This window comes from Microtus oregoni, unplaced genomic scaffold, assembly GCF_018167655.1.
Source record: "Microtus oregoni isolate MIOR12 unplaced genomic scaffold, Mior012 000007F_ref0000211, whole genome shotgun sequence".
Classification (NCBI taxonomy): Eukaryota; Metazoa; Chordata; class Mammalia; order Rodentia; family Cricetidae; genus Microtus; species Microtus oregoni.
This window is the reverse complement of record NW_024543066.1, coordinates 31,668,291-31,684,830: the sequence shown is the minus strand read 5'-3', so window position 1 is coordinate 31,684,830 and position 16,540 is coordinate 31,668,291. Positions and strand designations below refer to the sequence as shown.

Sequence of the window (16,540 nt, the reverse complement as noted above, 5' to 3'; positions counted from 1 at the left end):
ATAAATTCAAAGTCTTCTGTGTTTTCTACTAATTCTTATATTAGTCTTCTTTTGAATTTTGTTTTCTAGTTTTATGGCTGTTAATCAGAATCTTACCTTGGTTTTCTAAAAGTACTTCATAAAAGGATGGTGGCTACATACTTACACCTCGTTGGGCCCCAAACACACTCTCAACTGCTCGGCTCAAGGAGGAAGCATACTTTGAGTACTTTGGGAAGCAAAACTAATTGTCTTTGCTCTAGTCTTCCTATTTAGGCCAAGAGAATTCTCTGGAAGACCTACTTCAGTGAAGTTGCACTCCTGTGGCACCTTGTATTAGGAAATCTCAGTTGTCAATCTGATGAAGTGTACAATCACCTGGGAGACAGGCACATCTTCCCTACCTCCCTTCTCTATATTTTAATTTTAACAGAAGCACATCACTTGTCCTCCCCCATCCTTGCCCTGTTTGTCTTGAGCTGTAAAAAACCTCCCACCTTGACTAGCCATAGCAATACATTTTTATGAAAATATCTCTTACATTCAAAGAAATTGGACTCTGTGGGGCCCAACCTCACAGTCAAACTAGAAAGTAATACTCCTTGAGATCACTTAAGATTTAACCTACTATCCTACTATGGTAATCAGTCTGTTTAAGTTTAGTCTGCCTTTAAAGAAAACAATGTACAAACCAACCTTATTTGTCTTGACTTCCCCATGCAATTAGCTTTACAACCTAAGGCTAATACATAGGTTTAATCTTAAATTATGTACTCTCCCATGCTGCTGACCCAGAGCAATTTATACGTATTTGTGTGTTATAGTTAATTGTTATGGAACAATCTTTTTGTACACTGTGAAGATGTGTCTTTGCCAAGGTGTCTTCTGATTAGTTTAATAAAAGAGATGACTGCCGGGAGGTGGTGGCGCACGCCTTTAATCCCAGCACTCGGGAGGCAGAGGCAGGCGGATCTCTGTGAGTTCGAGACCAGCCTGGTCTACAAGAGCTAGTTCCAGGACAGGCTCCAAAACCACAGAGAAACCCTGTCTCGAAAAACCAAAAAAAAAAAAGAGATGACTGGTCAGTAGCTAGACAGGAAGTACAGGCAGGATAGCCAGACAGAGGACACTGGAAGGAAGAAGGGTGGAGTCTCAGAGAACATGCCATGTTAAAAGAAACTACAGCCATGTGGCAGAGGGTAGATAAGAAATATGGGTTAATTTAAAATATAAGAGTTAGCTAGTAACCAGCGTGAACTATCGACTAAGCATTTATGATTAGTAATATGTCTCTGAATGGTTATTTGGGAGCAGCTACAGAGACATAGAGAAACTCCGCCTACAAAAAATCATTTGCTGAAAACAACCAACAGGTTAGAAGCAACCTCATAGGACAAATAGTCATAAGAATTGGATTTGGAACGTTAGGCAAATGCATAGGCTCTGAAGGCAATTACATTCTGCAGTCTGCAGTGCTTTTTGGAAGGTAGGAGGATCTACAGAAGGTGGGTCCGAATGAAAATTAGAATACTGAGGGCATATCTTTTGAAGGGACTCAGTTCTCTTTCTCTTTCTTTGCTTCTCAGTCACCATGAGGTTAAGTTGTTCTCCACTATGCCCTCTTATATAATATACTGTGACTAAGCAATAGGATAAAGTAACCATAGGTTGAAATCTCTGAATCTATGGACCAAAATAAGACTTTTCTTTTTATAAGTTGATTACTTCAAGAATTCTTTCTTAGTGATGGAAAACTGACAAATGCAAAAGATCTCAAGGAACCTATTTAGAGAATTTAAAAATGGACACAACACAGAGATATACAGAAAGCTGTTGTCTGATTTAGGCCTGAACAAATTATACCCACTGTGGAATGGGAACTGAATCCAATAGAAATATGCAGAAAAGAGACACTGATTATTCCATGGCAGAACTAGGGAAATGCAGCTTCACTGGGCATCAGCTTGTGTTCACAAAATTATTGATCACGTGACTATTTCCAGAAGAGGATTTGGGCTATGTGAGGAGAATGGGGGTGACTGGCCCCGAAATGTTTAAGTTATCTCCTCCAAACAGAAGGCCTACTGGGGAGAATTAAAGACCTGGGCAGGAAGAAGCAAGGCTCAAGTATGCCCTGCAGCTAATGGAGAAATTTTAAGGGCTTCAAATTGCTTTAAGGAAAATACAAGAGAGGTCTCCAAAGATGTGCATAAATCTCTACCAGAGCCAAGTTCTACACTGAAGCCAGTCTGTGAAGTTACCAGTTCACCTCAAACTTGTTCTCCCCAAATTTCTTCACATTTCTGTTCTGATAGCTACTGCTGACTTCCAGGAGGAAGTAAGTCTAGGGTGTATAATAGTATCACCGTGTAATAAGCTGTAGAGATTGTGACCTTCATTTCATAAACCTTGTTTTGACTGCATCCTAAGTGTCTTAGATTCCTTTGCTAGTGCAATGATAAAATACCTTGGTAAATGCAATTTAAATGTGGAAGGTTTATTGGGCACACGATTCAGGGTTCCAGTCCAGCATTGGGGGGAAGTTAAGACAGCAGAAAATTGAAGAGGCTAGTCACATCCACAGTCAGGAGCAGACATCCATGAGTTCATGCATGCATGCATGCATGCATGCTAAGTGCTCAGCTAAGCTCAGCTTTTGTACAGGAACATGAAATAGTACTGGCCATACCTCAGTTAACCCGATAAGAAAATCTCTCATACGTCCACAGGCCAACCTAGTCTAGACAATTCTTCCTTGCGACTCTCTTCCCATAGGTTCTGCATTGTGTCAAGTCTACAGGCAAAACTACACATCACTACAGGATTTATTTATTTAACTTAAAGATGCACGAATACACCACAGGACCCAGGCAATCATCCCAGGATTTCCCTCAGCTTCATTTATGGCAATGCCTGTTTTGTCCACTTGAAAATACTATAAGCACCTACAATCTCATTATCAGTATGTTTATATACTCTGATGTCTTGTGTGAAACCACCATGTAAATTAATAGGTATTCGCAGATGAAAACATCACGTGATAACAAAGTGCCCTGGCAAACAATGACGTGGCTTGATCACCAGCAAATTATCAAGTCATTTGGGCAGCTAGTATTCTTTTCTCCTGACTCATTCCTGCACCAGGATGATTTATGCTTGGATACTGGGAACAAAACCTCGTTTGGGGAAATCATGAAGGCCCCTAAAACTCACTTGAACATTAAGTGGCGCAGAAGACACTCTTGGTAGAGATTTTCCGAAGCCACCGCGAAACCCAGGAACGTAGTCTGAGCGTGGCCGGGCAGCGTGGTGACGTCACGGCACGTCGGGTGCGCCCCGCCCCGGTTCGGCTGGTCGCCAGGGGACGCTCGCGGGTCGGGTCGCCTTGGCAACCCTCCGCTCCGCCCCTCCACCCCTTTAACCTTTAGGCTGCGCGGTTCCGGGTCCCTCTCCGTCCCTATCCCTGTCCCTCCCCTCCCCTTCGGGCCTGTCGGAACCAGAAGCGAAGATGGCGGCGGCGGCGGCCGAGCTGGTGATCGGCTGGTGCATCTTCGGCCTCTTGCTCCTGGTAGGGGAGGCGCTCCGAGTTCTCCTGGGCTGCGGAGGTGGGAGGAGGAGGGCGGGCCAGCCAGGGCCCTGCGAGCCGGGAGAGCTTCCTCACTCGTCCTGCTCTCTGCTAGGTCCGAGGGTACCCCAGAGGAAGGTGGGCGAGGTGCTGACTCTCGAGGTCTACTCCCTAACTTCAGGCTCTGTCTCTTGTCTGAGGACGTGGCTGGAGGGTCTGTTTGGGGCCGAGCGACCCTCGGGGTGGAGAAGGGCGTGTTGGCTTTGCTTGGTGTCCGCGCCGCCTCTGTGCCAGTGTCCCGGGCGCTGCCCTGGTCACTTGTTTGTTTTTCTAAATGCCCCATTTCTCCCACGTGCTCCAACCCGTGGGGTAGTAAGTGCCCAGACTTCCCCGTGCTCATTGTGCGATTCTGCCTTGGTGACGCGAGTGTCACGTTCTAGATGTCACATTCCACCTAGAACACCGTGAGCAGGAGTATGGCCAGTGTGACAGCCCTCCTGTCAGCCAGTGTTAGGGTACCCTAACACTGTGATTATACTGCTACCTCTCTGGCCTCAGGTGCCGTCTTTCCAACCGTCTCGTCTTAGATTATTGAGTGCACAAACTCTACTGTCATGGCCCTGAATACTTTGGTTATCACTCTGCTATCAAAAGGCAACAGGCTCTGTTCAGTTTGCTACTCTTTGGGCCTTTTACATTGTCAAGCCTTTCCTTGCTCTTCAAGGACTTTAGTCCTACAGTTATTCAGTGTTTACATTTTGAAACTCGTTGGACGTAGTTTGTCCGATTCCCTAGACTGACATTTATGTAGTGTGTTTTTCTAGTAGTTTTTCACCAAGAACCACATACACATAGCACTTGTGTAGCGTGTTCAGGGATCCTAAACCAAATCTTTGGTTCAAGGATAGTACCCTCACTTTCACAAATCCCATTGCCCTGGGCCATTTTTGGGGGGTGGGGAGTGTGAGGGGAGGGCTATTGGAAATCCCTAAGGTGTTAGTGGTGTAGTCTCCAAAGCCATGCAGTCCGTCCTTAGAGAATTCACTGACTTTTCCAGTCTATTTATTTAGAAGAAAATAAACATGTAACCAGTATGAAAGTATAGTGGGACTGTTTTGATTAATGAAAGAAATTAAATCACAATAGTTTTGCTGTAGACCATAGAAGGATACAAAGGGAATAATAACATGGCTTTTATAAAGGACTGATATGTGGGAGACATGGATTTTTAAGTGTTGAAAGACAAAATATGATTTTGTAAATGAAATAGAACTTGGGAGAGGACGTGGTTGGAAGAAAGTGTAAGCGGAAGCAGACTTTGGAAAGTTAGTGAAATTGCATCAGCAACAATTTTGAGACTGATAGAATTGAGCATAGGTGAGGTGCAAAAATCGCGATTTATTCAAAATGAAGTTAATGTCAGTCTGTTTAGTGCTTGGCTTATTAGAATGGATCTGTATTCACGTCTGCTTCTCATTCAGGCTTGAAGTAAGTTATTTCGGCTGAAATGTATGCACAAAATCTAGTCTAAGCGGTGTGGAGTCAGAAGTAGAGGATTGCTTTTGATAGCTGGGGATATTCTTCGTGACTGCACCAGAAGTCAGCAAACGCCAGCGTCTTCAGGTTCTGTGGCAATGTGCAATCTAAAACACTGGACATTTTCTTTACATTCAAGGCTGGTAGTCCAACTTGTGCTTTCAGTGACTCTTTTACCCACTCCTCTCTTCTTCTTCTTTTTATGTGGTCTTTTTGTTACTCAGGAGGAGGTGCTGGTAACTAAGTGAGGTGCATCCTCAAAACATGGATACATTGTATTATGTAATATCAGATGTTACATTTATTGAATCACCACAGATCTTGTCAGAAATGTCCTGAGAATTTCCAAGTACAGAAAAGTTGTCAAGCTCACAACTTGTACTATGTACAAGTTTTACAAAATTCTAATTCTCACTTGAAAACTTGAAATTTTAAATTTCATTTTACTTATTCATTTGTGTGATGTGTATGTGTGCTGACCTGAGGGAGCACTGCAGGTATGTGTGGTGTGTGTGTGTGTGTGTGTGTGTGTGTGTACCTGCACTCAAGAGTGCACCACGGTGTGCTGGTGGAGGCTGGAGGACAGCTTTCTTCCACTGTGTGTTTCGGGAGCAAACTCTGCTTCGGCAACGACACCTTTGCTGGCTAAACTCCCTCACTGACCCAAAAGCATGAATTTTGTCACTGGCAACAAGTACTGTTGGATGTATTAAAGTGATATTTTGTTTATTGTTGTTCATGTGATAAAGTCCATTAAAAAGCAAGGGCAGTGGTGGCGCACGCCTTTAATCCCAGCCCTCGGGAGGGAGGCCGAGGCACGCTGATCTCTGTGAGTTCAAGGCCAGCCTGGTTTACAAGACCTAGTTCAAGGACAGGCTCCAAAGCCACAGAGAAACCATCTTGCAATAATCAGTGGAATTTCGAGGAAAGAATGCGGTTGCTTGAGGAAGGTTGCTTGGCTCTCAGCTCCTTTAAGTGTTCAGAATCTTTGCCTGATAGCCACCATCACACTTTGGTATACAACAGGACATTATGCATGCTTTTTATCTTACTGCAGAGCTTAAGGCCCATTGGTTGGAATTTAATAAAGTGAACTGTCCCTGTTTCATCAAACACAGTAACAAGTTAGTGTGTGTGTGTGTGTGTGTGTGTATACGCCCGTGTGTGTGTATGTGTAGTGAAGAGTGCAGACTCGGGGTGCGTTGGTCCCATTGTCTTGTTTTATGATAATATACCAACAGTGTTACCTGCAGTGGTTTATCAGTCGTGCACCCGAATGTCGGAACGGGTTTTTAAAATGATGTAGTAGTTTTCAGTTTTTGAATCTCTAGAAACACAGGATCTGCGGACTTCTCATTTTGAGAACGAATGTCAGCTGTGTAGAGAGGGTCAAGTAATGAGTGTTTCCTTTTTATGATCTTTGACAAACAAATTGGATGTTAGTTTTTAGGGCCACATGCAGAATAATTACATTTGGTCCCTTATGCTCTAAAATGTAAGCACTTTTACTGACTTCCCCATTTTCTCAGTAATTTGGCCTACGCCACCTTCCAGCTCTTTCTGTTACTACAGAGGCAAGCTCCATTGTGTAGCGCACATTTATTAGTGTTCCTTGAGGTGTGGGCATCACCTGTGGAGTTGTGACCACTCCATAGTCTGTGGGGAGCCCCATTAAAGTAGTCTAATAAACTCCCTGGGATCATATCTGCTGCTTAGTTTGACAAAACTCTTTAGCGTCCTCATTCTTTCCTCTACCCCATTGGTTGTCAACCTTGGCCGTTTGTTAAAACCATCTAGGGAGTTTTTAAAATCCTAGTGCCCAGAACAATTAAATCCAAACTGGGAAGAGTTGGAGAACTATTTTAAAATCTTTCCCTGGTTTAATAATAGCTTTTTAAAAGAAAAGAAAATGCCCTGAGGTGTTATTTTATGAGGTATTAACTACAATGCCATTTGTTAAGCAGTTACTGTAGCTATGCAGTGTGCTACACAATAGCTCGTTTAATCTTGAAAACCCATTCCAAGAGTTTTCGTTATTATCTTATAGGCCAGGAGAATTTGTTCATTATACAATTACTATTGTCATCTGTAGCATAACCTAAAAGAAAACATGGGGTCCTCTTAAATTAGCCAAAACCTCTTGCTTGGCCATTCTACCTGGCAGCTCTTTGTAAGCTTGTCTCTCTGAGTTTAGTATATGCTTTCTGTGCGCTTGCTGTCAGCTTCAGCTTGGTAAAAAATGCTCATGAGTCTTTCCTGAGATCTGTAAATGAATGCACTGTGTTAATGAGTTCTGTGTTAAGTGCTATTCCGTATAGAGAGAAAAGACTCAGCTTCCAGTGAGTTCAAAACAAACTTGAGGAATGTTTACAAGAATTTAGAATCCACCTTAGAAACTTATTACATGTTAATATAACATTTTATGGACAGTAACTTCCTGAAAACAAAACAGACCAACAAAAAGTTTGAACTTTTAAACCAGAATTTGAGCTTAAGTCATTTTTGCTGTGGTTGTATTATTATTATTATTATTATTATTATTATTATGCCTAACATCTAGCTTCTTTTTCTTTTCACTTAATCTTTTCCTTTTTGTAAATGACAATGTTGAAATGACAGCAATAGGAATGACATGCAGCTTTGATGAATTTCAAATGCAGTGGGCCAAGTGAAAGAAACTGGACCCAAAAGATGAGCTGAAACATGAATACATAATGGCATTTGAGAAATGATACAAAGTGTAGGGACAGATTGCAGGGAGTAGTGGTTAGGGCAGAAGATGGAGAGTGAGGTTAGCCAAGACAAATCAGAATGTTGAGTTTAGCGGAAACTTCTTGGTATCGTAATTGTGGTAGAATTTGGATGCTTACAGAACAAGTTTTATGGTACAAAGTAAGTTTGTGTCTCTGCACTCCGACAGATCTCGTTTAGAACAGTGGTTCTTACTGTTGACTTATAAAGCCCTGATTCTTGAGGAGCCCTACAGATTGGTTGATTTGCTATGGAGTAGGAGATGCATAAAGGTATTTAAAAACTACTAAGATAACTCTAGCTCATAGTCAGGGCTGAGGACACTGACTTAGTATGTGTCGGCAACTCTCTGTTATGGGGTAGAACATAGGAGCTCAAAATGCAGTTCCTGACCGCTGCCACGATCATGTCTGTTAACATAGAGGTGTTTGGAGCCTACCTGGGTCTCTATTATGAAGCTCTAGGAGGTGGGCCTGGCACCCTGCCTCAGCAGGTCCTCTGTATGATCCCAATGCTGCCTAATGATGTAGAAGCCTAGGACCTATGTATGCTCTAGAAAGGTATGAAGAATGCCACTCAGCTAAAGATGTGAACCCCATTACCTCTGGGTACAGTTTTCACAGGAAATCTTGTTAGGCACATGAATCTGTTTTCATTATTGGCTTTTCTTTCCTTTTTTTTAACTTGAGCAGCAAGAGTTTATTTCCGCTTCTGTTTCCAGGGGAATAGTTCGTAATGGTTGAATGAATGCTGGAGTTGATAGCAGAGAGATCGTGAGGTAGAGAGAGTGAGAAACTTGAGGCAGAGAGAGTGAACTGGAAGTAGTGAGGATATATACTCCCAAAGTCCATCCTCAGTGACCTATTCCTCCAACGAGGCTCCATTGACTAAAATTCCTATAACCTACCCAAACTGTGCTACCAACCACGCAGAGGACCATGCATTTAAATATCAGAGACATGGGGGTAAATGCCCTTTAAAGTTTGTATTATAGCTTTTGTGTGGTGGTTAGCAGTTAACTTCTAGGTGGATGGCGTCTTTGGGAATTTCTGGTACATTTCCTTTAGATTGGAGAGAGACATTGGGTCATGACATTGCATGTAACTATTAATGTTTGCTGCAGACGTATGCAGTGCTGCATTGTTACTCATAAGGTGTGGATTTACGTAAAATTGTACTGCATTTTCATTCATAAGTAGAGTTTAACATTCTATCTTGTGCAAGTTAATAAAAGTTTTCTTTACACATGTAAAAGAAGTTTTTGCCAAATAAACTCCAAATACAGGTTGATGTTAGTGCTAAAGGAGGTATGAGGTAGTAATAGGTCTTTCTTTTTGCTGTGTTTCAGGCTATTTTGGCATTTTGCTGGATATATGTTCGTAAATACCAGAGTCAGCGGGAGAGTGAAGTTGTCTCCACTGTAACAGCTATTTTCTCATTGGCGGTTGCATTGATCACGTCAGCACTTCTGCCAGTGGACATATTTTTGGTTTCTTACATGAAAAATCAAAATGGTACATTTAAGGTAAGTGTTGCTGTGCTTTGTGGTTATTTTTTACTTGTGGGTGCTTAGCAGTTGTTTCATTAGCAAACCGGTGTATTTTGTCCTTCCTTCCTTCCTTCCTTCATTCCTTCCTTCCTTCCTTCCTTCCTCTCTCTCTCTCTGACTCTGTCTCTCTGACTCTCTCTCTCTCTCTTTGACGTGTGTGTGTGTGTGCGCGCGCGCCCTTGCATAGGCATATAGAGTCCAGACGTGCACATCAGATATCATCTTCTGTCCCTGACCCCGAAGTTTGGTGTTTAGGCAAGGCTGGTGGGTCGCATTGCCTTTCGCATCCCCTGTCTCTGCCCCACCTGTTTAATGCTGAGGATATAGGTGTGGGCAGCCATGCTTGGTTTGCATGTGGGTGCTGAGGATCTTAACTCAGTTTCTGCTGCTTACACAGCAAGCTAGCATTCGTTGCCACCGAACAACTTTTCCAGATCTGTTTTCTTGTGTGGGAATAGGTAAGTGTAGAAATGAACTGTAAAGAATGAAAACACAAAGTGGTAGACTAGATGCAGACAACTATCTTATCTGAGAATCTGGTGTGGGACAATTCTGTATTCTGTCAATTATGTTTTAAATAAGAGCTGATTGGTCAACAGCCAGGCAGGATGTATAGGTGGGACAACCAGACAGGAAGTAGAGGCAGGTAAAAGAGAACAGGAGAATTCTGGGAAGGAGGAAGCCCATTCCCCCCCCAGCCCTATCCAGACACCGAAGAAGCAGGATGTTACCTGCCCTGCTAAAAAAGCTGCTGGGCCATGTGGCTAACATATACTAGAATAATGGGTTAATGTAAGTTACAAGAGCTAATACAAAGCCTGAGCTAATGGTCGGATCAGTTTATAACTAATGCAGATTCTCTGTGTGATTTTCTTTGGGACCTTACCGCCTGTGGGAACTGGACAGGACATAAACCCCCACAAGCAGGTCCTCATGTTATAAGAATCATCTGTTCAACATCTCAGCCAGTATTGGGAGTCATTTTTTTTTTAATGTGAAAATACTTCATTATAATTGCTTTTATTTTTGTGCTTCTTATAATTCCTTTGCAGCATATTTGATTTTATTGACAGTGATGGCACAAGTAAATGTTTTAGAAGGACTTTAGTAAAACAACAGAACAGCATTTACTTCGTAGAGTATAGAGAGAGTTTGCTATGCTAGCAGCCATTAGACTTAGCTGAGTGATTTTGGCCAAGTTCCTTAACTTTTCTCCACTTTGGGTTCCTCATTTTAAAAAGAAAATACATAGCCTAGAGGAAGTTCTTTTTTAGTTATGTAAATTTCTTTTTTTCTTTTTTTTTTCCCTTATTTTTGGCTTTTTTCGAGACAGGGTTTCTCTGTGGTTTTGGAGCCTATCCTGGAACTAGCTCTTGTAGACCAGGCTGGTCTCGAACTCACAGAGATCCGCCTGCCTCTGCCTCCCAAGTGCTGGGATTAAAGGCATGTACCATCCCCGCCCGGCTTAGTTATGTAAATTTCTTTTGTTTCTTACTGGCTCAGCCTCTGTGAAGTGGGTACCATATGTCAGTATCTGCACATGGTACTTAATAAATAGATATTTTTTAATTTTCAGTAATTCGTAGTGTTTTAATAACTCTGATTTTGGTTCAAATGCCTTCAATAATTGATAACTCTTTTGTGACTATGTTTTGATATATTCTGACTGTTGCAGAAACTAAAATTTCTTTTTCTCCTATAGGGAAGACTCCTAGTTAGTATTAATGGAGTCTTAGTGTGTGCCAAAGTGTAGTGTTGGGAAGATTGATGGCATTGACTGTATTGCATCTGTCTATTAAATGTTTGCATACATTGGACCCTTTGACCTCCCAAGTAGTCCTATGAGGTAGTTAGATTACCTATGGCTTTATGGGTGAAAAAACAAAACAGAGGTTAAGCCTGAAAATATATATATAAAAAAATTTGAAACTCTGCTATCTGCCTCCAAAGGTCTTCTTTCATTTATTTTTTGTGGGGGAAGATGCCCTTTTAATAAATATACTTTTCAGTTTAGTTAAAAGTCTCTTCCTGTCTTCATTTGTTTTCATTCAATTTTTCATTTAATTTATATTTTGTGTTTTACACTGAGACATTTTAGGAGGAGATGATTATCTTCAATGGTTTCATTAGATTTTTTTGTTAATTTTTTTTAAATTGTTGGTCAAGAAGTAAATACCCTTAATGATCTTAGATACAGGTAATTAAGTAATTTATCTTAGCATTATGAGGCCATTTTTTCTGATGTCATTTTAGTATTAAATTACATGGAAGTGTCTAATTTCTTGTGATTGCGGTTGGGTACACAGCTGTGTTTCTTAGATAAATGATTCTGACATTGTAAGAATGTGGGGGTGTTTTTATTTTGAAGTAGTATAATGAAATACAGGAAGTACATAATTATCAACTTCTGGGCTATTTTTCTCCTGCAGTCTGTGAAATTAATGTATATGTGTATGTATGTGCATAACTGCTCTGACATAGTACAGGCAGTGTAATTATCCCTCGCATAATTACTGTCTGAACTGAGATTGGTTTTAGTTTTGAATTTAGAATATTTATTTATACATTATAGAGAACTGTTTTCATCTTTGAATTTCTAAAGTAAATATTTCTATGAGCTTATGAACTTTGTTACATATTGTTGATTTTTGGTACTCATGCCTAAATTAGTAGTCTTTTTTGGGTCTCAGTTATCTTCCTTCTTAAACATTTAGTCTGTGTTCATTAGTTTTTCTTCTTTTCTCAGTGCGAGGGATCACGACTCAGGGTTAGCACACGCAGGCCGGTACTTTACCAGTGAGCTGCTTTCCTAGCCTTGGTGTTGTTTACGTTGGGAACTCTTATTACACTTATAAGAAGAGTTGTACCATTTTCCTTCTGACTGGGCATGTGGTTCATAGGCAGAACACTTGCCAAGCATGTCTGCAACCTTGGACTCTGGGTTCGAATCCAGTTTCCATATCTTATTGTCTCTAGTTTGTTTATTTTTAGCTCCTATAATCTAAATACTGTGATAGTATTTTTCTTGGTAACTTTTATTTGATTTTGAATGTTACTTTTATTGTTGTCATCATCTTCATCATTATCATCTCAGTGTGTAACCCTGGCTGGCCAGAACACCTCCATCCTCCTGCCTCAGGCTCTCTAGCACAGGGACGACAGATAAACATCGTCATCCTCATCACACCCAGCCCCACGTGTGTTCTCATGTGCATGCACGCACTGTGTCTTTTATTCCTGAAATTGTGTTCTTGTTTGAAGCCTATTTGCTGTCTCACCAAAGTAAAAACGGAAAACACACACATAGTTTCTTCCTAGCCCAGTCTTCTCTCCGAGTTCTTGCTCAGTTCTGTTCAGTTATATTATTTTTATATGTCTAATTTGGCACTACTCTTGCTCCTATTTTAATGGTGATAATGACACCCCGGAGATTTTTTGCTTCCTGAACCCTAAGAGTCAGTTCAATGTGGGCGGTGAGGTGAGGAAGTTGGGCTAGGGAATGCTGATAATGTTTGAGGGCTTTGGTTTATAGTAGTGGTTCTCTAGTGTGGACCGACCCCTCTGGCAAACCTCTGTCTCCCAAAATGTTTACATTATGATTCATAACAGTAGCAAAATTACAGTTATGAAATAACAAGGAAAATACTGTTATGGTTGGGGGGTCCCCACACCATGAGGAACTATATTAAAGGGTCACAGCATTAGGAAGTTTGAGAGTCACTGTGAGAGGGAAGTGGAGGGGCAGTGCAGGTACTTTCACTTGCGGTGGTTATGTGTTCCTCTCTGTGTGTCTTATAATGAAAGTTACTGGAGTTGTGTATGTTATGAATCAGAGAAGGAAGTTTTTTTTGAGACAAGAAAGGGTAGCATTGTAAGAGTAGTGTCCTGAAGAAGGGAAGGGACTAGAAATCTCAATATGATTGTGATACAGAGGAAATTGGGGTCCCCTCTAGGTGTTCTCGGTCTCACTAATAAAGGAATTTAAGAGTAGACTCAAGTGGAAACTGAAGGACTATTTTATTAGCGTTTAAAAGAAAACCCCAAGTCTGGCCAGCTGTAAACTTCCACTGCTGTGCAGAGGAGAAGGGTAAACGCCGTGCCATTTAAGCTGGCATGGAGGGCAGAGACATAGAGATAAAGGGCGGGGAGGGGGGGAAGGACTAAGAGAAACATTGGGGGAACCCAAAGTGATAGGGAAAGCGTGCTGAGAAAGAAGAAGGAAGTGAGTCACTCTAAGGGGAACCGCAGACTGACTTACAGGATGCATGGCTGTGGCCTCCAGTACGTGTGTACGCCAGTACAGTATTTCAACAAGAACTAAGGATTCTGCCTGTGTCTTTAGCATGGATTGAGGTGAGCCCACTGTCTTAGGGGGATTGTCCTCTGCTAACTCGAATGTTAGGTCTCCACCCAGGCCACAGACCCTATTTTCTTGACCAGAAGGAGTTTTTCCTTACTAGGCTTTTATTGCTACTCTAACTGAAGGATTGACTATAAAGTAGTGTGGACACTTTGAAGAAGATAGGCCTAAAATTTGAGTACAAATAGAGATGAGTTTTAGATTTGTTAGTAAGTTGAGTCATGTCTGTATTTTAGAGTCAGAACTCTGAGACCTACTTCTAAGTGACTGCTTCCCTTCCTGTTGGTGTTTTGTCCTGGATAATTGTTGTAGAAGACTCTCCTACACTAGATACCTGTAGCCTTGGACTTCCCTTCCCCTCTGCCAGCCTCTGATGTCTCAGGATATTGCCAGATGCCCTGAGAGAAAGGAATTGCTTCTGACTTAGAATCCCTTTCCCAAGGTGAGGCTATTGCATGAGAGTGGGGAGGGCTGTGTTGGACCTCAGGTTGTCCTGAAGAAGAGCAAAGGAAATGTGTGTACACACCAGTTATGCCCTTTATCTGTGGAATCCAGAACCCCCTGAAATATTCCAGTCTGTTAGTCTCTAGTCCTAGTTCTTGATTGTTCCCCATTCCTCTGGCCTTTAAATAGCTGAAGTTCCCATTAGTTTCTGCTCTGGGAGACAAGAGTTTACAAACCATATCAAGGCCATAGCAGTTCCCAAAGTGTGCTAGAAGGAAGGCTGTCTAAAATCAGACCCTTGGGAGGCAGGGCAGCATAGAAAGCCAATACACTAACTGCCTTTGCACCCTGTTGTATACTTTACACATACTTGGAACTTCAAAATAACAGCAGTTTAACTGGACTATTATCTTAAAAATGGGTTAGACAGAAGAGCCCTCTAAATTAAAAGATGTTAAATTTCAATGAATATTTTCCATTAAATTACTTTTATACTTTCTATCCTTAATTTATATTTTGAAATTTGGAATTTCTAAATTTTAACTTTGAGTGGTTTTCAGTAAGGACAGCACTCTCTCAGATTGTCTGGGAAATGTGTTGGAGCTTCCTATGATGTGTAACAAAGAAAAAGAGAGAAATACAGTGAACTTCCAGCTCACTGATATGATCATCTTAAGATCCTTTTTACTTTTCGACTTTGGTATATAAGGAATCATGAGGGACGCCTGGCTCTGAGGAGCTGACATGTATGATTGTGTCTGTTCTCATTTGGGGGTCTTAGGATAGTGTTCTCCTGGGCCATAGATTTTTTTTTTTTCAGTGCTTCGCCATGGTAGGCAGTGGGTCCTACTTACAATTTCAGTTTCTGTGTGTTTGGATGGCTTCCTTTGTTGAGTTTTTAAAGAGAGAAGTTAAATGTGTTGAAACTGTTGGGTGCAGTGTGTTCTGTTCGCCTTACTCTCAAGTATTCCAGGGCACTTTTTCTTAAATAGACCTTAGGCTTTAATATTTACATGATATTTTATCTTAAGAATTTTTGATAAACTTTTTCTCATCTTTCATCTGGTCAATGATGTCTTCAGCTTTGTTTTTGTTTGTTTGTTTGTTTATTTGTTTTTTTCTTTTCCTTTTATATTGATATTTATTGAGCTCTACATTTTTCTCTGCTCCCCTCCCCGCCTCTCCCCTCCTTCAACCCTCCCCCAAGGTCCCCATGCTCCCAGTTGACTCAGGAGATCTTGTCCTTTTCTACTTTCTACTTCTCATGTAGATTAGATCTATGTAAGCCTCTCTTAGTATCCTCATTGTTGTCTAAGTTCTCTGGGATTGTGGTTTGTGGCTGGCCTTCTTTGCTTTATGTTTAAAAACCACCTATGACTGAGTACATGTGATAATTGTCTTTCTGTGTCTGTGTTACTTTACTCAAAATAATGTTTTCTAGCTCCATCCATTTTCCTGCAAAATTCAAGCTGTCATTTTTTTCTGCTGTGTAGTACTCCATTGTGTAAATGTATCATTTTTAAATCTATTCTTTGATCAAGGGGCATTTAGGTTGTTTCCCGGTTCTGCCTATGACAAACAAAGCTGCTATGAACATAGTTGAGTACATGTTCTTATGATATGATTGATCATCCTTTGGATATATACCCAAAAGTGATATTACTGGGCCTTGAGGAAGGTTGTTTCCTAATTTTTAGAGAAATCTCCACTCTGACATTCAAAGGGGTTGTACCAGCTTGCATTCCCACCAGCAATGCAGAAGTGTTCCCTTTTCCCCACAACCTCTCCAGCATAAGTTGTCATCAGTGTTTTTGATCTTGGCCATTCTTTCAGGTGTAAGATAGAATCTCAGAGTTGTTTTGATTTGCATTTCTCTGATGACTAAGGATGTTGAACATTTCCTTAAGTGTCTTTCAGCCATTTTAGATTCCTCTGTTGAGTTCCCTGTTTAGGTCTGTACTCCTTTTTTTTTTTATTGGATTATGTGTTCTTTTGTTGTCCAACTTCTTGAGTTCTTTGTATATTTTGGAGATCAGACCTTTGTCTGATGTGGGGTTAGTGAAGATCTTTTCCCATTCTGTAGACTGTCGTTTTGTCTTGTTGACTGTGTCCTCTGCTTTACAGAAGCTCTTCAGTTTCAGGAGGTTCCATTTATTAATCGTTTCTCTCAGTGTCTCTGTTGCTGGGGTTATAGTTAGGAAGTGGTTCCCTGTGCCAATGCATTCAAGTGTACTTCCCACTTCCTCTTCTGTAAGGTTCAGTGTTGCCTTATGTTGAGGTCTCTGATCCATCTGGGCTTGAGTTTTGTGCATGGTGATAGATATGGGTCTATTTTCATTCTTCTACATGTTGATAT

The 16,540-nt window shown here is 41.2% G+C and overlaps 1 protein-coding gene across 1 annotated transcript in view; it reads left to right on the top strand.

Annotated features, from left to right (window-relative positions):
- The first annotated feature begins 3,321 nt into the window (after positions 1–3,321).
- The window catches only part of Lmbrd1 (LMBR1 domain containing 1), a 90,546-nt gene continuing 77,327 nt past the window's right edge, over positions 3,322–16,540 (top strand). The window contains exons 1-2 of the mRNA XM_041656536.1: positions 3,322–3,547; positions 9,180–9,356. Of these exons, the coding sequence (XP_041512470.1) occupies positions 3,488–3,547; positions 9,180–9,356 (237 nt within the window). The 5' untranslated portion in view covers positions 3,322–3,487. The remainder of the gene's footprint in view (positions 3,548–9,179; positions 9,357–16,540) is intronic.